This window comes from Pteropus vampyrus, unplaced genomic scaffold (assembly GCF_000151845.1).
Source record: "Pteropus vampyrus isolate Shadow unplaced genomic scaffold, Pvam_2.0 Scaffold462, whole genome shotgun sequence".
In the NCBI taxonomy this organism is placed as follows: Eukaryota; Metazoa; Chordata; class Mammalia; order Chiroptera; family Pteropodidae; genus Pteropus; species Pteropus vampyrus.
Window position 1 is genome coordinate 1,349,095 of NW_011889243.1, and position 21,949 is coordinate 1,371,043.

A 21,949-nucleotide genomic window follows, 5' to 3' on the forward strand; every position below is an offset into this window, starting at 1 on the left:
CACAGCGTCCCACCCTTCCTGCCCATGAACAGGGTGTTGCTGTCTGGGCCCAATGCTGGGTGGCTCCATCCCTCTTGTTGAGACGAGGGCTGGGAGCACGGAAAGAGCCTGTGTCCTTCTCTAACAAGCCCCTTCTCACATGGGGTGGTGAAGTCTGGGCCAAAGGCCCTTAGCAAGCTATTCTCTGGCAGGGTACAGGTTATATGGTCATCTCTTGGTTCGCTGGGGCATTCCTAGGATATTTATGAATGAGGACCTGGTCCTTGCTCCTGAGGGGACCCCAAACATGAGGCTTACTCCCATCATGATGCTCAAGTCTCTGCCGGTCAACAGGCTCTTGGGACAAGGGGTCACTATGTGAGGAGTATCTCTGCCCATCAGGCTCTCCAACCCACTCCAGGCTGGCCAGGGGTAGGTCTCAAGCATGGGTGCCTTTCCAGTCTGGGGGCCTGCAGCAAACCCTGATTCTTCTGTGCCCTAAGGACCCCTGGGGCTAACCAGATTGTCTTTATCCTTGGCTTTGTCTCATCTTTCCTTGTCTCTGTCTTGGGCATTTAGCCATCCTGCTGCCTGTGTCTGCCTCTGCTTTTCCTCATCTTTCCCTATCTTTGTTTTTGCCTCCCCTCTTCCCTTTGCACCACCTTGTCTGTAACTGGGAGCACCCTTGCCCTAGAACAGTCTAGAGAGCCTGGCCTAGGGCCTCTGGCCTCCTCAGCCTTGGGCCCCCACTCCAAGGGTGATGCGTTCCACAACATCGAAGTTCTCTGCAGCCCCGCCTGTAATAGGGGACTTGGCTTCCATGTCTCAGTCAGAAAAGCTGAAGCCCCGGAGGAGAAGCAATTTGACAGAAGCAGAAAGCCTGCAGTCGGGGCCCTGCCACCTGTCTGAGCTCCACCCTCCAGGGCACCCCCACCCCACTCCCTGGCAATCGATCCTTGTTTGCCCGTTCTTGCCACATTCCTGGTCGCCTGGGGCAGCCAGGCAGCCAGGCATCCCTAGAGCCAGTATGCGTCATGGGCAGCAGCAGCATTCCTGGGTGTCTGCTGCTGTCTGACTTTATAAGGGAGAAAGTTTGGGAGCCCAGAGCTGCTGGGTAGGATGGCTGGTGGGGAGTGACTGGGCCCATAGTTAAGAGTAGGCTGTGAGAGACCTGGACATGTGTATGTTGGGAAGGTACACCCAGTGGTACCAAGATAGAGTAGGAGCTGAGAGATGGATGGGGAGAGAAGACAGAACCATATTCATTCATTCATTCATTCATTCATTCGTTCGTTCGTTCATTCATTCATTCATTCATCCATTCATTCATTCATTCATTCACAAATACAACACCAGAAAGATGGGGATGGAGAAAGAGAACTATCTTTTGGGAGAGACAGAAAACCTGAGAAAGATATTAAAATTGAGAATAGAAAATGAGACCCTTCTCTTCCATGAAGACTGAACTCAGGGATTTAGATCTAGGCCTGAGGAAGAAGATGGGGAGGAAAAACCCAAGAGAGATAGAGAAGGCAGGATGTTGGCAGTGAGCCTGCTGCTGTGGACAGGAGTGAGGAGGGTGAGGAGGGGGGCATCCCGCCACCAGTTGGGTGGGGAGGAGCTCCTGCTCTGGGTGAAGCTGGCCTCCTTCGCCATAGCCACTTGGAGTTTGGCACCAATCCTGGTTCCAGATCCAGGGCAGGCAGGGGTAAAACTGGGAGAGTGCCCCCAAATGAGTCTGAGGGGCTGTGGGGTCGAGTGTTCTGGGAGGGCTGAGGCAGGAAAGAAGAACCCTCTGTTTTCTCTCATTGGTATGTGTGTGGGTGGCCCTGCATGTGAGCAGGAATGGGCCAGATGCCCTTCCCCTGCAGCTGGGCCCTCCCTGAGGTCACCAGGTCCTCTGAACCTCAGGCCAGATTTCTAGTGCTCTGGCCCCAAGCCAGGGAACCTCTGAGGAGTCTGGGGTAGGGTGGAAAGTTCCCTCTGATTTCGAACCCAGTGGGGCTAATGCACGCTATGATGCTCCCTCCCACTGCAGAACTGGAAGAGCAAATACGCTGATATGAGAATTCAGTCTCATAGAGCACTGCAGACCCCTGCACCGATGAACAGTGGTGGCCAGTAGGAGTGAGTGCGTGGCAATGGAGGATATGGTACGGTACACCGAGTCTGGCTCTGGACACCAGACCATAACCTTCCCCAGCTCTCCCTGGGCTCCTGGGCAAGGGAGAAGCTGTTACTATGTCTATTTAGGTATCGGCTCCTCTGTCAGCATGTCCCATAGCCCCACCCCCCAAGGCTCAGCCCTCCCACACTTTCACTTTCCCCCATGCCTGTTACCTTCAAAAGTAACATGGGGCAAGGTTACAGGGACAGACTTCAGGCTGGACTAAAGGGACAATGTAACCTGCCTGCAGGGGTGACACTGGAGTCTCAAGAGCCAAGGCTAGATGGCTCACCACCTGCTAGGGCTGGCTGCCTGGGAGATGCTCACCCACCTGCAGACTGGCAGCGCTCACTATCTATGTCCCTGATTCCAGATCGAGTCCATAACTCAGGGCTGCTGATTCCATGCTCCTCTGCTGCCCTGCAAGCAGCAGCCAGAGGAACAACTTTAGGTTAGTTTAAAGTCACAGGGAACTTGAAACAGCAGCTGTCCCTCTCGGGAGACAGGGTGCTTGTCCCAGGGTGTAGGAACGTCAGGCCCTTGCGCTCACTGACAGACCACCACTTCCATGTCTCAATACTAGAGACCTCAGCTGGGGTCAAGATGGCCCAGTTCCTCCTCTCTTGGAGAACTTTTGAGCCACAAGAGCCACTCTCAGGGTACTTGACCTCGTGTTTGGTTACCAGGTTAAGGAGGCCAGGGCAGGACAACAGCTTCCTTAGCTATTGGCTGAGTCCTGACCCTGGTTACTGGCCTTAGCTACTGGTCCTCTAACCAAATGTCTGGAGGCCACCCACACGAGGGGCATACACTGGGGAATATGTCCAATTTAAGAACCCCCTCTGGAAGGTGGGTTCCCCTGGAGAGGAAGTGGGGAATCAGTGGGGTAAGAGATGCTGAGCTTGGTCCATAGATGCTGATGGGGAAGGGCTGGTGCCCTGGGCTCCCGGCCATGTGTCCCGACCCTGGGGCCATGTGAGGCACAGAGGAAGTGGAGGGAAAATGAGAGGTTTTGCTGGAAGAAGTAGCTTAGAGTCCACCCAGGCTGGAAGCTGGGCGGGAGGAAGCAGGGCCCACAGTGGAGACTTTGTGGAAGCCTTGCTGCTCCCTAGACCCAAGGCGTGGAGGGGTGGGGCTTCTGTGGCTTGGAGCCCTTCTGAGAGGCTTTTTCTTGCCTTGTAATTTTCCTCCTTATAGAGGGAGGATTTTTAGGCCCTCTTCCACATCCCCATTCCCCTGGCTTCCTGGCCCTGGAGGGAATGTGGGACCCTCATCTCAGTGGATGAGGCCGAGGTAGGGGTTCTGGAGGGAAGAAACAGAGTGAGAGACTGTGTCTGGCATGGGGCCTACCTAACTCCCAACCCCCGGCAGGATCCTTGTGACATAGCTCCCATTTTACAGGTGGGAAAACTGAGGCAAGGAGGGCAGTCACCTGTGCTAGGGCCTCACGATGAGCAGTGGCAGAGTGGGATTGAAGCCCCTGTGGGTGTGGCTCCTGAGCCTGCCACTATGGGTATGAGGGAGGGGTGTGCACACAGAAGGATGGTGGCTGCTGCATGTGACTCAGAAGCAGAAGCGGAGCATCTGCTTGGGTGTGAGAGCTGGACCCCTGCCTGGGGAAGACAGAGTTTTTCCTTTCTTGTCTTAGGGGCTTCCTCTTTCAGGGTTGGAGGGGTGGGAGGGGGAGGGAGTGAGGAAGGAAGGGCAAACACTTGCTTTCCATGGGTGGTTTGGCAGCTGGCCTCTCCCAGCGTGGCTGAATGGGGTCTGGTTCTGGGGCTGGTGGATCAGGGAGGGATCTTCAGGAGTGGCTGAGGATGGCACGTTCCAGAAACCAGTGATAAGTGCTGGTCATGTCCTTTGGGGTCTTAGAGGTTAGGGAAGAGGCTGGAGAGGCAGGAGGTGTGGTCTCCACCCAGGATGAGAAGCCTGCCTCGAAGTGGCTGATAGGCCAGCCCCTCCAGGGCAGAATTCAGAGCTGGAAGCCTGCTGCTCATCTCGAGTCTCCCCTCTGTGCGCTGGGATGAGAAACCGCTGAGGGCAGGCTGTTGGGGGGGTGTCTGAGGGCTTCCTTGAGCCTGGCAGACTGGGCTTGGAGACAGACAGGGATGGGGACAGTAGAAGCCATAAATGTTGGTCTGGACAGAGGCCTAGACCAATTTGGCCCAGCTGGTGCTCAATAGGCTGCGTGCCTAGGAGAATCACTGCTATCTCTGCCTCAGTTTTCCCATCCGAAATAGAGGGAAGGGGTGGGATAACCCCACAAACAGATGTTGCATGTCCAGGAGACTGGGAGCAGCAGAGGCTTGGGTCAGGGATCTCCCCCCGCCACCCTCCGTCACACAAGTACTACACTCAAAGCCACGTGCTGCTGTACTCACTCTGGCCTCAGTTCTTCCATCTGTGAAAGGGGACCTGGATAGGGAGACTGACACACATCTGGCCCCAGGCCAGCTCAGCCCCACCTGGCCCAGCAGGAAGTGGCTGATGGAGAGGTGTGGTCACTATAGTGGGTACAACAGAGCCACCTTTGGCCTAAGGGGCCACAGTTTTGGCCATACTAGAAGCTCTTGAAGACAGGGCCCAGGGCCTGTGTCCTGTGCTTAGGGCATCGGTCGTCTAGGAGGACCATATGCATGTACTGATGGAGGAAGTATCAGCATCTAAGGGAATACAAAGATTAAATGGAGGTGACATTTGGCTCATATGAGGGATTTTCTATTGGCAGATCTGACAGCACACAAGCAGAGTAGCAAGTTCCCTCCCTGGTCGTGTACTGGCAGGAGGGTGTGACCTAGGAGGGTGGATCAGGCAACCCCCGTGTCCTTGTTAGTAGCCTCTGTGCTAACCAGGTGCCCCAGAGATCTCCATACTGAGCTCCACAACCCCCTGCCCCCCGACAATCCCAACTCCTCTTGGCATAGGTTCCTGCCCAGCACCCCCACCAACCCTGTGGACCCCCTCCGGCCCGTTAGCACTGCCAAGTTGTGCCCACCCTGTCTCACTCCCTAGTCCATCTCTCTTCCCTGGCTCAGGCATTGCCTCTTTGCTTGGTACCCACATCTCTGTCTCTGGTACCAACTCTCCAGGGCTCTGGGCCCACCTGTCAATGCTCCCTAGACATCTACACCAAGAACACTGTTAGGAACCCCCAAACCGAAGCCCATCCATCTCAAGCCAGTCAGTGTCATCTCTCCCCATCCAGTGAAGTCTCCACCACCCACTCACTGCTGGGCAGAAATCTGAAAGTCATTTTGGACATTCTCCCTCCTCCCACCCCATGTTCCACCCATCCTGCCCCTAAATTCTCTTTCAAATTCATCTCTCCCTCTTGCACTTCTGTGCCATCCCACAAGGCAGATGGCCACCATCCCTTGCCTGGCTTAATGAATTTCCTGCCTCATTTTGCTAATAGCAGCCACAGTTAACTTAAAATAAAAGTTATTTCACCATCCTCCCTGGTCTGGAAGCCTTCGATGGCTCCCCATTGCCTCACAGTCAAGTCCCAACCCCTAGCATGGCACTGATACAAGGTGCTGGGTGACCTTGCCCCTGCCCCACAGGCTATCCTGTGCACCTCCCTTGAATATGTCGTGTGCTGCCCTCAACAGACCTCGGATTGTTTTCCATCCACATGTGGCAGGTACCTACTCCCAGCGTCTGCTCAGGGTCTGCTACCTGGCAAGCTCTTCTTTCCTCTCAGCCTATGAAATGCTCTCATGCTCCTTCAGGAAAGAAGTCTCCTCTACTCTGCCCCACAGCCCAAAGCTCCTCTGCATTGGGGGCGCAAAGACACTCAACTGTAGCTTGGAGAGTTGTGTCACTGTCACCTCTCTCCATTAACACCCTGAGTCTTGGGGATGCTGGCTGCTTGGGAAAGGAAGATAAGAAGAACAGAAGGAGGGGCCCAATAGGAAGAGAGGAGCAGCTATATTCTTTAGTTGACTGCTGGACGTGGGTGCACCAGCTCTCCCAACCTTGTCTCAACTTCAAGTTTCTTTTCAGTCCCCCTCTGCCCTCCAGGGCCCCAGTGCACAGAGACAGGGGGCTGGATATAATGGCCAGGGCATGGTGAGGACTGCCCCAGCCAGGGTGTGCTTTTCTGGGCCTGTGGTGACAGAGTCTGGTGCTTGTTTTTAAAGAAAATAGAACCAGAGCCCCTATTTGTAGCTGGAGGCCATAGTCACAGACAGAAGATGGATGGGGTTTGAAGCTGTGCAGGCTCCGCAGGGGCTAGGGAGTGGGGCCTCCTAGGCCCCTGCCCCCCTTTCTCAGCCGCCAAGGAAGTGCCTGTGGGATCTTGACATTCCCTGGGACAGGATGTAGCTGTGCTTTGGGACAGGGGAAGGAGGGGACCTGGTGAGGGGAATGGAAACTTTTTCCCTGGGTCCCAGAGTCCGTTGTGGGAATGGGTGGAGGTGAAGTGTGTCATGTCTATTGGGAAGGCAGAGAAGGACCTGTGGAGGGTGAGGTACTGGCTGCAGAGGGAGCACTTCAGACTGCCACCAGGACTGAGTAAAGGAAGGAAAATAGAGCAGAGCCAGAGAGATGGGGCCAACAGAGACAGAGCGAGAGAGAGAGAAAGAAAGAGAGAGAGAGGGTTGGGGGAAGACATCTGCAGCCCAGTTGACTCTATGAGTAGAAAGGGACATAGAGAAAGCAAGGGAAGATTTGAAGTGGGGGCTTCTGTCCCATAGAAAGTCTTCCTGGTACTCTGGGCAGAGCGGTCAGAGTTTGAGTTGGATCTAGTGAGGAAGGACAGGAATTAGGTATCTCTGTGGTCTTCACCTCAGAAAACCAGGCCATTACCACTCCTACCCTCCAGGGCTCACAACCTGGAGACCTTCTATTCCTGGCAATCTCAGGGTGGAAGGCCCAGACTTATTTGGAGGCAAAGAAATACTGTGGGGGCAGAGCTGACACAGGTAGGCTTTGTCACCAAGATTCCTGAAGGACTGTCCTGGGCAGATGGGGCAGAGTAGTGCCAGGACCACTGGGGACAGGTCTGGGCTCTAGTTTGCTAGACGATAAGTTACCCAGGCCTGGAGAGGTTACAAGCTGAGGCTCTGGCCTGAGCTCACACCTGCAGCTAGCCTCTTTTCAGACCCTTCCCTTCATTGGGCTGTTGGGGGCTGCAGCCTGGGGCATGTGTCACGGAGCCACAGCCACAACTGGTGACTCAGACAGTTAAAAAAAGGAGCAGCTCTGAACGGTGACTCAATTGGCTCTGGAGAGGCTGGGTGGGTCTAGCTGGTACAAGATGCGGTGGTCTGAGTTTATTTTTGGCAGGGCGCGGCTAGGGCCAGTGGGTGGAAGATGGGATCTGGGATGGAGAGGAGCTGCTGCGCTCATTCTGGGAATGCCTCATGGCTCCGTGCCACAGAGAAAAGCGGTTTCCCCATGCCAGGGAGCTCTGGCAGGCTGGGCCCCATCTTTGAATCCCATCTTGGCCCAGCCTGCCTTGCTGTGTGGCCCAGGACAAGCATCTGGCTCTCTCTGGACAGAAGCAGAGTCCCCTGTCCTGTTCTCAAGAAGCTTGAGCTCAGAACTTTAGAGCTGACCTTGGAGGCCGAAAATCCTACCCAGATGCCCAGAGAGGGACAGAGGTTTGTCCAAGGCCACATAGCAGGACCAGGTATCCCACACAAGGGCTACACAGCTGGCTCAGGTCCCTACATCTCCCCTGCCCCAGGGCTGTCAACAGTTGGAGGGACAGGCCCCCATTTGAGTACAGAAGTCCTTCCTTATCTGTAGTTTTGCCTTTTGTGGCTTCAGTTACCTATGGTCAACCATGGTTCGAAAATATTAAATGGAAATTCCAGAAATAATTCATGTTTTAAATTGTGCGCCATTCTGAGTAGCATGATGAATCATCCCTTTATCCAGCACGTCCACACTTAGTGACTCAGTGATCAGATTGTTGTAGTATCGCAGTGCTTGTGTTCAAGTCACCCTTATATACTTAATAATGGTCCCAAACTGCAAGAGTCGTGATGCTGGCAATTTGGATATGCCAAAGAGGAGTAAAGTACTTCCTTTCAGTGAAAAGGAATGTATGTACAAGCATGCCTTGAGGATATTTCAGGTTTGGTTCCATATCACCACAATGAAGCGAGTATTGCAATAAAGCAAGTCATATACATTTTTCATTTCCCAGTATATATAAGTTATGTTTACACTATCTGCAGTCTATTAAGTGCGTAATAACATTATGTCCAAAAAACAATGTACATATCTTAATTAAAAAATACGTTATTGCTAAAAAATGCTATCCATAATATGAAAATAGCACTGAAAGATTTGTTTGACACATGGTTGCCACAAACCTTCAATTTGCAAAAAACCCTGCATTATCCGTGAAGCACAATAAAACAAAGTGTGCCTCTATAGGAAAGAACATAGTATATATAGGGTTCCTTACTATCTGTGGTTTCAGGCATCCACTGGGGTTCTTAGAACATATCCCCTGAGGATAAGGAGAAATGACTGTAACTGCCCCTGGAGGGGCTCAAATGGGCTCCACAGTGGTAGCTGGAAGTGTGTGGGCACCAGCTGCCCAGATATGAGGACTCAGCCAGAGGCTGGCACCTGGATTCTATTAGTACACATCTGGGGAGCTGGCTGGGCTCTGCCCAAAGCTCTGTTGAGAAGAGTTATCTCTACGGGGATGAATGCAGAGGATGCCCACACACAGGGATCTTGACTTGGCCAGTCTCTTATCTAGAGTGTCCCTCTGGTTGGCACTCCCCCCGGTTGCTTTTTTCCTGAGTCTCACTTCCCCTCACCTCCACCAATTCTGATCTTACACATATAGGGACTTATCACCAACGCCCTCATGGCTCCAAGCAGCCCAGGGCAGAGAGGGTCCCCCACACCCTAAGTCTGGGTTCTGCTCTTCATGATGCAGCTGCCACTGTTTAATGAGTGCTGGTAACAGCCCCATGGGAATTCCGGCAGTTGAGCCATCTCATGGTCCTGGTCTTCTGGCCCTACCTCCAGCACAGCACCCCGAGGGGCAGACAGACAGAGAGGGACGACAGGCGTCTAGGTTTCCCATCCTGCAGGAGGTCCTGGTGTCTGCTTCTTCTCTTTATTCCTACCCATCTGCTCTCCGGACAGGTCTGACAGGTTTCATTTGGTCATCTGTTCAGTATACATTGATTATATTGCACTCTGGCTCAATGATCTCCATCCAAGGGCGTATTAGGCTTTGGGGCGGAGTGGGGCGGGGCGGGGAGAAATTGTCCTGCTTCTTCTCACAGTGGAAGGGGTGTGTGGGCCTCAGCCCAGTGGGTCAATCAGATGCAGACTCCCCTCTCCCCCCACCACCTTTCTAAAGGGTCCTGGGCAGGCTGGCAGCAGCTAATAGCTCCCTTAGGAGCCCACCCCTCATTTTCCACGTCACTTTGTCCCACACAGATCTTCTCACAGGGCCACCTCATCCAATCCCTTGCCTTGAATCCTTGCTTGAAGATTCCTAAGCAGGAGCCCCAATCTTGCTTGGGCTGCCCCCACTCCAGAAGGAGATGGTGATAATAGTGACAGCAGCCTTGGGAACAGGCACTTACTGAGCATTTACTCCAGGCGAAGGGCTTTAATCCTCAGAGCACAGGAGGTAGAAATTATTTATCCTCACTTTATCTATCTATCTATCTATCTATCTATCTATCTATCTATCTATCTATCTATCTATCTATCTATCTATCTATCTATCTATCTCCATTTTAGAGAGGAGAAAACTGAGGCTCAGAGAGCCCAAGTCATTTGCCCAAGGTCATGCATCCAGTGGTAGGGCTGAAATTAGATCCTAAACTCTCTAACATTGTGTTTTTTTCCGTTATGTGCCTGGCCTCTTGCCTACCCTAGCCCTGCAGAGTTTCCCAGAGCTGAAGACTCACAGTTGGGAGAGGTGGGGCCTGAGTCAGAACTGAGGGTGGAAGGAGAGCTCATTTCTAGCTGGCTGCTTTAAGATGCCCCAAAAGGGGAATTTGTTCCTTCCTTGATCCAGTGGGAAGTATGTGTGCGTGTGTGTGTTTGTCTGTGTGTTTGTGTGTGCGCGCATGTGTGTGTTTGGGCCTGAAGCCTGCCTAGCCCCAGCCACTGTACATAAGGAAAGGGGGCAGGGAGGGGTCACTGTCGTGGGAATCAGCATCCTGGGCCCACTGATATTTATAGCTGCCCCCTCCTGAAATGTGGGCGTGGGAGGGGCTGCTCTTAGGTGGGAACGGAAGCTGGCCTCCTCTCCCCAGCCCCATCTGTGTCCCCAGAGAGGAGGCTGGCCCAGACCAGAGGCCCTGCTTTAGCGGTGGAGCTGGGAGCTGTGTATCCTGAGTTGGGGGTTTCCCCCGGACCTCTGGCTCCAAGGCTGGACAGTCTCTTTGCTGGATCCTGAGCCAGGCTGCTGAGCAATGTTGTGTGTGTGTGTGTGTGTGTGCGTGTGTGTGTGTGTGTGTGTGTGTATGTGTGTGTGTGTGCATACACACGTGTATGCACTCACATGCACTCCTACTGGGCATTGCACTGATGGAGGTCATGGACCAGGGGGCAGAGGCCTGGTGAAGGTAGGGGGAAGAAAGGCCCATAACGCCACAGAAATGGACGGCAGGGCCCCAGGAGGGTGGCAGACCAGGCTGTGGGCCTCAGAAATCAATGGTTGGAAAGGCTCCCAGGGGTGGTGGTGCTGGAGGTGAACCTCGAAGGATGGGGAGAAAAAGGGAAAACCAATTGCAGGGAACGGGTTGGGCAAAGGTGGAAGGGTGCCAGGGGCTGTGGATTATTATCTGATGGCCTAGTTCATCAGCCAGACTGTGGGACACAAGACCACCTTGAATGTGGAGGCTGATATATTGGGGGGAAGAGGGCCCAGCATAGTCATAGTGCCTCTGGGCCTATAGGCAGGTGGTACCATGTGGCTCTTATATACCTGGATACTTAGGTATGTTTCATTTGGTTCCAAGAGGGGCAGGAGTGGGATGCTGGGGCAGGAGAGGCCAGGCCCCAGGCCTGGCTGGGATGAAGCTGGGATTGTGTTCTGTTCCCTGCCTTCAGGCCCCCAGACTTTGCTTCACCTGGAGATGGACAACTTCAAGGGATACTTGGTATCGACTATGATTTGGATTCTCTGAAAGTTAGGAAGTTCTTCCTTGTATCTGACCTGAATCTCTCCTGCTCTTAGTATGTTTTAACTCAAAGCAATTCATTGGTTTTTAAGTCTTTCTTTTTTTCTTTCTTTCTTTTTTTTTTAGCCACAGAACACTTTATCAAAAACAAAACCCCAGTCTATAAACATGTTCATGGAGCTGCTATGTATGAATCGGGGTGGGACAAGCATCCCATATTCCCAGATATGGGAACGTAAATACCTAGAGCACCTCAGGCACAGTCTGAAACCCCTGTTTGGCTCAGTAATCTCAATGCTCCTTTGTGGGCCCAGTCCTGTGTGCAGCAAGCTAGTGGAGACCCCTAAGAAAGGCAGATGGGAAGTTCGCCCTTGGGGAGCTGCTGGTCCTGCAGGCAAGGTCACACCCAAACCAGGGTATGGGAACAAAGAGCAGAGAGGCCCAACCCCCACCTTGCTAAAGACTTGCTCTGTGACTGAGAAAATAGCTACCCCTCTCTGGGCCCTGGTTTCCCTAAGGACCATGGGGCATGGGGAGTCTGAAGTAAGTTCTGGGAGGTGAGGCAGTCTTGCTGACCCACCGTGACAGTTAAGCCACAAGAAAGACACACACTGAAATGGTTTAGTGTGAGCGATGGTTGGGAGGCCTGGCAGAATCAGCTCCTCTGAAGGCTGGGAGCTGGCAGGGTGTGGGTAGGAACTGAACAAGAGGAAGGAATGGTCAACAGGATAGGCACTGTCCAGAACATTGGTGAACCATGCCGCCAAGCCACCCTGCCGACAGCCTCAGAGCCGTTACTCTACATCTGAGATAAATGTGTTTCATTTGGCATCCCAGATGTTGGAGGAGTGGGGCTTTCTTGCAGAGGATTTGCTTATGCTGTGAGAAGGTGGGGAGAGTTTGGAGAGGGTGGTGCTAGACAGGTAGGGGGAGTTCTGGGGGCCTTAGGAAGTTGTCTCTTACCTGAAGACCTTTCTCTCTCCCCTGCCAGGGGCCTGAGCCCAAGGTGGATGGCTGCCCAGCTGGTCTGATCTGGGAAAGCCAGCTGTTTGTGGGGTGAGTGGGAACACCATGGCCTGTGTGCCCAAAGAGTGACCTGAGGCCAGTCCCTCCTGTTCTCTGAGCCTCGGTTTCCTCAACTATGAAATGAGAATGTCTCTTGAGTTCAGGGCTGTGAGTCTGAATAGCAACATGCTTAGTGCCCCCACATGAGGTTGCTAGAGTTAGGTGCCCTTGTTAGATAGCTCCATCCTCTCCCCTGTTTGTGGAGTTACAGATCCTCCTGAGAATCAGAGGGAGCTAGGAGCCCCTATCCCAGAGGCAATCCAAGTACAAAATTATTCATACCAATTCAGTTCATTCAAAAATTGCTCCCACACATTCAGCAATAATGGTAATACAGTACTTTGGAAACACAGCCTACGCCTGCACCTGGAGAAGGAGCCTAACTCTAGAAGACTCTAAAGAACTGGACATGTGCTGGGGCAGTGGACATGTTGGAAGCAAAAGGGGAGCTAGATGGGGCCAGGAGTTGGGGGACAGGCAGTAAAGTAGCAGAGGGAGCAGGATCAAGTCCTGGACCTAAAGGCCCCCTTATTCATTTGTTCCTGGCACCAAATAGGAGCCACAGCTCAGCATAGCACCCCTGCCATGTTCCTACCTCCTTCCCCCTAGGCAACACCCAACCCAGTCCCGGGTCTCTGAAATACGGGGCTTGGATTTCTAGGTAGGGAGGAAGCAGCCACCCTGGGATCCTGGCCCCAGCTATCCACCCAGGTCTGTGAGTGTGGCTGGCTGTGTATGTGGTTGCGTATACTCATGTGCGAGTCCACATCTGTGTGCACTAGTGAGAGTGTATGTCAGAGCTATTTCCAACTCCCTCTCCCCTGCCTGCCCTGTCTTTGGCAGCACGCCCAGTTCCCAGATGGAGCATATATACTTCCTCTGAGAACTCCCCACATGCCCTACTCCCCTCCTAGCCAATGCCAGCCCCACCTGGCCCACCTAGTGTGGCCCCCTCCTGGGTCCCCCAGGAGACTGCACTGAAAGGCTCTTCTTGTCTTGCCCAGGTTGGCAGGGGAACATTGGGAGTGGAGCTAAGTTATACTTAGTTCTGGAACAGCTTTTCCAGAGTCTCAGCGGGTGGAGGGGGGCGGTGTTTGGGGCTGGGACAAGGGCCCTGGCCCCTGCCCTGCCTCAGAGGCCCAGGGTAACATGTGATTGGCTCGGGAGCTGTCTCCAGCATCACTAGTCCTCTCAAGATCATCCACCAGAGTATGCCCTGGTTCAATTCCTTGTATCTGATCCCCTCCCCATTAGTTCAGAGCCCCTATCTAGGTTACACAGGAACACTTCCTGCCAAGTGCTCCTTGCCAGAGTCCCACTTCAGCCCCTCACCTCTTGCCTTTCAAAATCAGCTATGCCAGGCCAGGGAAGAGATGCAGGAGTCACTGGCACTACATGCTTTGTGTTCTCTGATCTCCCGATTTTGCCATCTCCACATCAGCTCAAGCCCAATCTCCTCAATGCCTGTTGCTCTGCTGAGGGCCTCCCACAGTGCTCAGAAGGAGCTGAACACCACACTTATCAATCACACTGTCACAGTGGCCCAAGCCCACACAAGCCGGGAACTCCCTCGAAATAGGACCAGGAGCTCTTCCTGGGCAGCTGAGTTTTTCTGTGGGACTTAGAGCACTTTGCTTCCACCCTGGGTCCTCAGTCTGTCTGTACAATTGGACCAAGGTTGGTCCAGATGGTTTTCAAGGGTGCTTGACTCTCAGGTCCCCTGACCTGGATGCACTGCAATGCTGACAAGTGCAGGGAGAGCAGCCTGGCATGTCTCACTCTCTACCTAGACTTTGAGGGCCTTTGGGGTCAGGGTGTCCAGGAGAAGTGGGAGTGATGGCTTTCTCAGGTAGGGGCTGCCCCTATTGCAGAGATCAGGACAGGGAGCTAAGCCAGGCATGGTGACAGAGATGGATTTTTGGAGGGAAGCGCTACCTGGGAGGGGAAGAGGATCAGCTCAGCCATTCCCTCCCCATTTCCAAATCCTTCCCGAAGGCAGGGATCAGCTTAACGTTATAAAGCCCCATTGGTACCATGCCACTCTCCTCTCTAAAATCTTTTTTGGCTCCCCATTGCCAACAGAGTGTAGGCAATGGGCTGCATTTTGTCATTTAAGGTTTCTGTGCCTTGGTGCAATGACCCTTCCTGGCTTGGCTCAAAATGTGCCTTGCAGCCAGGCTGCTGGCCTTCCTATCTTAACACCCTCTGCTTGTTCCCCTTGCACGGCCTTTGCTCCACGAGCCCCTGCCTGGACTGCTAACCCTTTCCCATCCTTCAGGACTTGGTTCCTGCATCACCCTCTAACCCACCCAGTTTGCCTCTGAATTTCTCTTCTCCATACACTTCATCTAGATCTTTGTAGACATGACAGGAATTGCTGTTTGAGTTTTAATTTGTTTTTCTGCCTCTGGAATGAGTCCAAGTTTAGCCCATGCTTTTCTGTGCACTCCTCATTGCCCAGCACGATGTCTGCACATCGTTGATGCTGAGGAGGTTTTCAGAGGGGCCTGAAGTTGAAGCCCAAGGAGGTGGGGTTGCTGGAAACTTCCTCTTGGCTGGAGGCTGGGGGATAGATGAGTGGGCCTCCCCAGTCACCTCAGATGCCCTCTTCTCAACTCTCTAGAGGCCCAGCCCACTATCCAGGTCCTGAGATCTTGGAGAATGGGGTTCCTGGGGATGGGAGCAGGGTCCCTGGGGATTCAGCTCTGACTCATGCCAGTGCATATGTGTGTGTCTGTGTGTGGGGGGGATTCTTCCCTGATTCATTTCTCTTCTGGGTACCTCGTGATTAGCACTGGCTTCTTCATCTGATGGGGAGAAGGGTGTGGCCTGGGCCCTTGGAAGGGAGACTCGGGCCCTTCCTCTGCTCAAAATTGTTCTTGGGAATGGTCCCGAAAGCTGTAGGCTGAAGCACTGATTCATACATGGGTAGAAATGACTGATGGGCCCCGAGGCCACAGTTCTCATGGCATAACTAGACTGTACCTTAACCAAAGGAAGAATACTACAATGGTGGGATTTCTGGCATCCTGACAAAGAAGGGAGACATCCGAGTACCTCTCAGATTGCAAACTGGCATTCAGTCTCTGCTGGGGTCAACCACCAATGCCTGGGACAGGAAGGTGTGGCAGGGGTTGCCCAAAGCTGTCTGAGGGAGAAGCCCCTGCTGAGGGCACAGGATATGAAAGAGACACAAGCCCTGCCTCTAGGCCTTCTCAGTGAGGAGAGAGGAGAGAAAAGACAGGAGGAGAGGAAGAGGGCAGGAGGAAGGTGCTGGTGAAGAGGCCAGACAGAAAACGCACCTGGGGACCAGGGGCGTAGGAGCAGGAGCAGAACTGGGAGGCTGCCGAAGGAAGTCAGAGGAGGCTGGAGGAGGTGGAGGCTGAGGTGCATGTGCCTTAACCCCTCAGCACAGGGTGGGGCAGGGTGGCTCCCCCCATTTTGAGCTTCGTAGCACTCCCAATTCCAGGCTTTGGTGGCTGAGGCTGGGGTACACGTTTCTTGCTGTCAGTGGGTATCCTTGGGGCACCCTAAGAGGTCACAGAAAGCCTGCTGAGCGCAGGGAGCCCAGGTTGTACTGGGGCAGACCCACTGGGTATAGAGGACAATCCTGTGTAGAGCCACGCCCTAGGCAATCCCATCCTGGAGCCAAGCTCAGGCAACCAGAGCCCATGTAACCCCAAGACGGAGAGCTATTGCTGGGGGTGCAGCATCTACCCCTGGTTGAACTTCCAGAGACACCAGTCTGGAGTGGCAGGACAGACTCCTTGTCTCTCTTGGTCTGGGGGCCACTTCTGGGCCCTCTTGTCTCTTTTCTTTACCTAAAGAACCCCTCACAGCTCCCGCCAGTCTGGATCGAGGTCTCAGGCCCTTTACTCACCTGCAAATGTTGGTTCCACCAACATAGCCAAAGTCAAAGCCAGAGCCAGGACTGGGGCTGGGGGCCGGGGCCGCAGGCCGGAGTGCATCGCCGCGAGCTGCAGGACTTGAGAGGAGTGGAGCGGGATCCCGAATCTGTACGCCAAAGTCGCGAGTCTAGAGAACTCAGCTCTTCTGGCGCGCGCTGGGCTCCGGGGCGCCCGCCGCCTACTTAACTTCAGGGGCGGGGCTGGCGCCTACCCGCGCTCAGTTTTCAGGCAGAGGCTCCCAGTCTGCTCCCCCTCTCCACCCCTAACCTCTTAAAGGGCCCATGCCAGCTGCTCCTCTTCATGTCTGACCCTTACACCCACGACAGACCCAGGCCCCACCCTGGAGATTTGGGACAAAGTCCCAGAGTAGCCCAGACCCCCTGAGCTCTGACTCGGGTGTTCTGGAGACTTCCTCTAGGAAAAGAAAGGGCTGGGCTAGCCCGCTCACTTCTTTCCCTTTCTCCTTGCAAGGGTTGGTGGGGGTTCCTCACACCAGGCCCAGGAGGAAGGACAGATACTCCCAGCCCACAGGCTGTTTTGGGGTCTTTTTGCCTCTGAAGTCTCCTCAGGACTCCATTTGGTCTGAGAGGCACCAACCAAAGGTTCTACATTGGCTTTGTGCCCACTGGCATTACAACCTTTAACTTCTCTGCCTGGCAGGGCCTCAGTATCCCAGTCTGTACGGGAGAGATGTTCCAGACTCTCTCACAAGGCAGGAGGGATCCTCAACTCCATGGTATCATTTGCCTCAAAATAATCCTGCAAGTCGTATAGAACCACCCCTTCCTACTTTTCATGAAGCAGGAAACTCAGAGTTGGAAGTGGTTCTTTCAAGAGCCCCCAGGTTGAGAGTAGGTACCTGACCATTTGGGACCAGGACTCCAGGCATCCCGACTCCTGAATTTGGGTGTTTCAACTTCCTGGGTCTGCCTCCTGGAAATCTGGCCCTGGATTTAGTTCCTACCTAACAGCTTCAGGCTGGGGCCCTGTTCCTCTTGGCTCCATACCAGGCAACAACATCATCCTTGTCCCAAACAGGAGGAGAAAAGGCAATATTATTGCAGAGCTTCTAGGGCCTAGAGGCACTGCCTGCTCTCTGCTAGCCCCAGCATCAGTGTTGCCTGGCTTCTGATTTTGTGTTTAGCGAATGAGTGGAAGAGCACCCCCGGAGTGCTTTCCCCGCCCTTTTCCCATCAGAATTCCTCTGTCACACCTCCCTGTTTCAGCCCACCCCCAACTCAATCCAGCCAAGCACTCTCTCCCCAGCCTCTCCCCTTCAACAGTGACATTCCCATCATGTATACAGTATTTCACTGTTTGCAACAAAATCGAGCTCCCTTTTACAGGTGAAGAAACAGGCTGAGAGAGCTTAAGGGACTTGAGCAAGTCTACACAGCTGCTAAGAAGTGGAGCCTAGTCTTTTACCCTAAGCCCAGTGCTCCTACCACTACTGCACAGTGTGATGGTGTCAGGTCTGTGAGGTGATTGTGAACACTGGTCTTAAACCCAGGCCCTGAGTTCAAATCCCAGCTTTCCTACTTAGCTGTCTAACTTTGAGCAAGTTGCTTTACCTTTCTGTGACTCAGTTTCCTAATTCCTAAAATTGAGTTTGTGAAGATTAAATGCTCTGATGTCTCTCAAGTGCCTAGCCCAGGTAATGGCATACAGCAGGTGCTCAATAAATGCTTGTCTTTTCTCCTCCTTTTCTGTCGTCCTGCTGCACATCCTCCCCATGTTTCCAGTTGCATACCTCTTCACACTCATCACCTTTCTTGAAGGAGAGCCCTTTGAGGGCTGAATGGTCCCCTTCAGAAGCTGTATATAGTAAGCACTCAAGAAATGCATTTGGGAAGTTTACTAAGAAGCTAGTTACTGCTGTTCTGTGGGAATTTTGACAAACCTAAGAACTTCCATCCTGTTCACACTAGAAGGCCTGGGGCAGGGCAGTGCTCAGTGGGTTTCAGTGGCAATAAAGCCATTGATTCCACAACTTGTCCCTTGTTTTTCCTTCTTCCCAAGTCAGCAAGGCACCCGGTCCTTGTTAGGGGCTAATTATTGGCCAAGTGTGAGCCTGGGGCAGGATGCGGGCCGTTGCAGGAAAGGCTACATTTGGAGGAAAAGAGCTTTTATTTTAGAAATGAAAAAAGATGAGAGGAGAAGGCCTTTGCTTCTTTATGAATCAAAAACTTGGGGGGAGATTTCCACCCACCCCATCTGCCTATCTTTCTCCCTCCCCTTTTTCTCCCTTTTGCCCAGTCTCCGCCCATACAGATTTACACATCAGGAGTCCACTCTCTGTGGAGCCTCCAGCCAGAGTTCCTGCCCACAGCTGAGAGTAGAGCCAGGATTAGTTCAAAGCCTTGATTGCTTTGTTGCTAGCTGAGGAGAGAAACAGGCTTGGAAAAATAATGGCAACCAGTACAGCAATAATAACCCATGCTCGCTTCTCTGCTGGGCCTCCCAGTTTATAAAACATTCACCTGGTCTCTTGACAACCCTGGGAAGTGTGTGTGTCGGGAGGTAGTGTTCCTTTTTCACTGATGAGAAAACCGAGGCTCTAGTGGTAAAGTGGTGCTAGGGCTCCAGCACACACAGGCCTGGCCTTCGTTCAGCCTGTAGCCCAGCACTTGAACCTCAGACAGGTGCTGAGAGGCATCATGCCAGGCAGACTAACAAAGCTGAGGACCCGTGTTGCTTTGGAACTGATCCCTGACTGCCTCCTACAGTCTCCTCTTCAGCCTCCTCAGCATGCCCGCTGAGGCCCTGAAATTCCAGTTCTGAGTAGAGCTGACCAGGACCTTCTTGGCATCCTCAGGCCCTCTCCCTCTGTTTCTGACTTTTGCCATGACTTTTTCTTTTTTGGGTTGGCCAGGTGTCTTAGGTGACCATCCCTGCCTGTCCCTGCCTTCCTGGCCACATCTCACCTTCCTCTAGGAAGCCCTCCCAGTCTTCCTTCCCATCACTGACCTCCCTTTCCATAGACTTCCTGGAGTAGTGACATCTGTATACTCCTAGAGCCTCGCTGGGTCAGGAAGTGAGTCAGGGCCTCCCCTTCCTCCTTGACTGACTCCTTTCCAGCAAAGCACAGGACAGTGCCCATGGGGCAGGGGGAGAAGGAGACTCAGAACACACTCAAAGAACGAAGCAGGATGCCAATACCCAGGGGCGGAGGAGAATTCCAAATTTTCTGAATGAAATGACATGTGTTATGTACTGCCTCAGTTTCCCCAAGAGAACTGTCTGGGAGAACAAACAACAGAGAGCCCAGCATCACCCTCTTCCCTGCCGCAAAGTTCAGACAAGCATATTGGCCAGGCCCTACTGGTCACCCTCTCTTACTCTCAATGCTTCTGAGACTAAGAGTGCCGGCTCTGGCAGTGGCTGTGGTTTGGTGCTGCCCTTGGCCAGGACCTGGCACTCTGAGTGCCTCTCTGTTTTGCACACTGACCGCCTGGGCCCCACCCAAGGAGCCTGTGGCCAAAGCTAGCTTGCTGGTAAATGACGGGTACTTGTGCTCTAGATGGGGTGGTGGTACCTGAGCTGGGGTGTGCTCCAACTGCGTAGGTCCTGAGCTCAGGGAATTGGCCTTCCGCCATGAAGAACACAGAACTCAGGCTACTACAGTGCAAGGGGACACAGGCTTTTGGCTCTAATTCTGTGGCCCTACAGTCTAATGAGCAGGAGCGCCATGGCAGTGGGCCCCAGGCCTGGGCCTCTGACCTGGGCTTCTGCTAGGAGTAGTCTTGCCCCTGCTCCTGGCTGGAGGCAGTGATAGAGCTCCTCCAAGTGCAGGCAGCCAAGCACAGGAGGGGCGGGATAGCTATTCCCAACAATTACACAATTCAGGAGCTGAAAAATTATATTTGCTGCCCTAGGGAGCCGGCTGCGGACCAGAGGCCGGTGGCAGGGCTTTGCCCTGGTGAGGGGAAGGATCTGAGTCATGCCCAAGCACTACTGGGGCGATTGGGTGGGGCTGGGAGGACCCTCTCAGAGCCTCTGTTCCCAGGAGCAGATACTTATCTTCCATACCACATCCACAAAGTCTTGTGGCTTCAGTGGCTATGACCAGCTGGCCACAGCTGGCTGCCCCTGGGGTTTTGCTATTTCTAAATATTGGTTCATACTGTTAACCCCTGCTGTGCCCTCTTAGTGGATGAAAAGATGCCTGCAGAGACACCCTTCTGGAGAAGTGAACAGTTCTTGCTTGGATGGGAAATCTGTGCACATACTTGCTTAGGGCAGGTACCTTTGGGGACTAAGGTGGATCTCCTAAAAGAAGGATGAGAAATACCTGCTCAGGGCTGGGAATGAGGCTTCAATGGGTGTTAGGAGATGTGGCTGACCTGGCAGCTGGGCAAGGCAGTGGAAAGAATGTGGGGTTAGGAGCCAGAAGTCTGGTTCTATGTCACCTTGGGTGAGTCACTTCACTTCCCTGCACCATTCCCCTCATCTGTAAACTATAGAACCACCATGGGCACTTCGATGATGCTCTCCAACAGAGGTGTTGGGGTTTTATAAACTGTGAAAGGCAGTGCCTGGTAGTCATGATGATGGGAAGTGTTGATGCCAAGGTCTTGTTCTTTGCACAACTCCCAGGAATCCCTTGAAGGAGAGGCAAGACTGACAACCAAGAGCCAGCTGGAGTCAGCTGTCTTCAGCCTGCGTGGGGCTTAGTGGGTACATTTAGCTTGGATTTCAGCCCCATGACTAAGTGTCCCTGTGTCGTGAAAAACTTGTGGTAGCCAACCTCCAAGATAGCTCTCAGTGGTCCTCATCTTCTGGCATTCATACCCTCGTGTAGTCACCTTCCACACTGAATAGGGCTGACCTGTAAGGCATTACAGAAATGATGGAGTGTGACTTCTAAGGCAAGATCATAAGATGTGGCACCTTCTGCCTTGCTCTCTTCTGATTGCTTGCTCTGGGAAAAGCCAGCCAGCATGACTTGAGGACAGTTAAGCAGCCTGTGGAGGGCCCATGTGGAGAGGAACTGAGGCCTCTTACCAACAGCCAACACCAATTCACCATTTATGTGAGTGAGCCATCTTGAAAATGGATCTGCCAGCCCCGATCAAACTTTCAGATGACTGTCACTTACTGAGAAACCTGGAGTTAGAAAAATCCAGCTAAGCCACTTCTAAACTCTTGACCCACAGAAATAGTCTTAGGTTCTGAGGGCAATGTATTACACAGCAGTAAATAACTGATACAAACCAGTACAACGCTAATTGGTAGTCCAGTGAGCCAGACTGGGAATGTGTCTGTGACTCAGAAAGTAGGACTCTGCTCCTTTGAGGAGGAGTGATGTTTCCTTGATCAATCAATGGATTGACTTGTTCAATCATTCATTCATTCATTCATTCATTCAACAAATATTTCTCAAGCATTTATCATATGTCAGGCACTACATTGGGGGCTGGAGACACAAGAGTAAATGACAGAAATCCTGAGGAGTAAGGACAAGGGAGATGTCTAGGACAAGCACTTGGATGGACAGTGGTATCTTTCGTTGAGGTGAATGGGAGGCAGGGCGTGTTGATTTTGGGCATGTTGATTTTGTGATGCTTGTGGCAAACCCCAGTGACACTGTGCAGGCTGTTGGATATGTGGGTCTAAAGTACCTAAGAAGGTCTGGACCAGAGGCATATATCTGGGAATTGTTGCGGTACAGATAATGGGATTGAAACAAGAGATGAGACTGCTCAGATGAG

General features: G+C 53.0%; 1 protein-coding gene across 1 annotated transcript in view; it reads right to left on the reverse strand.

Annotated features, from left to right (window-relative positions):
* Positions 1 to 16,620, reverse strand: part of CSPG4 (chondroitin sulfate proteoglycan 4) — a 36,036-nt gene extending 19,416 nt beyond the window's left edge. Inside the window, exon 1 of the mRNA XM_011382124.2 lies at positions 16,211 to 16,620. Coding sequence (XP_011380426.1) covers positions 16,211 to 16,298 — 88 coding nt within the window. The 5' untranslated portion in view covers positions 16,299 to 16,620. The remainder of the gene's footprint in view (positions 1 to 16,210) is intronic.
* Positions 16,621 to 21,949: the final 5,329 nt, after the last annotated feature.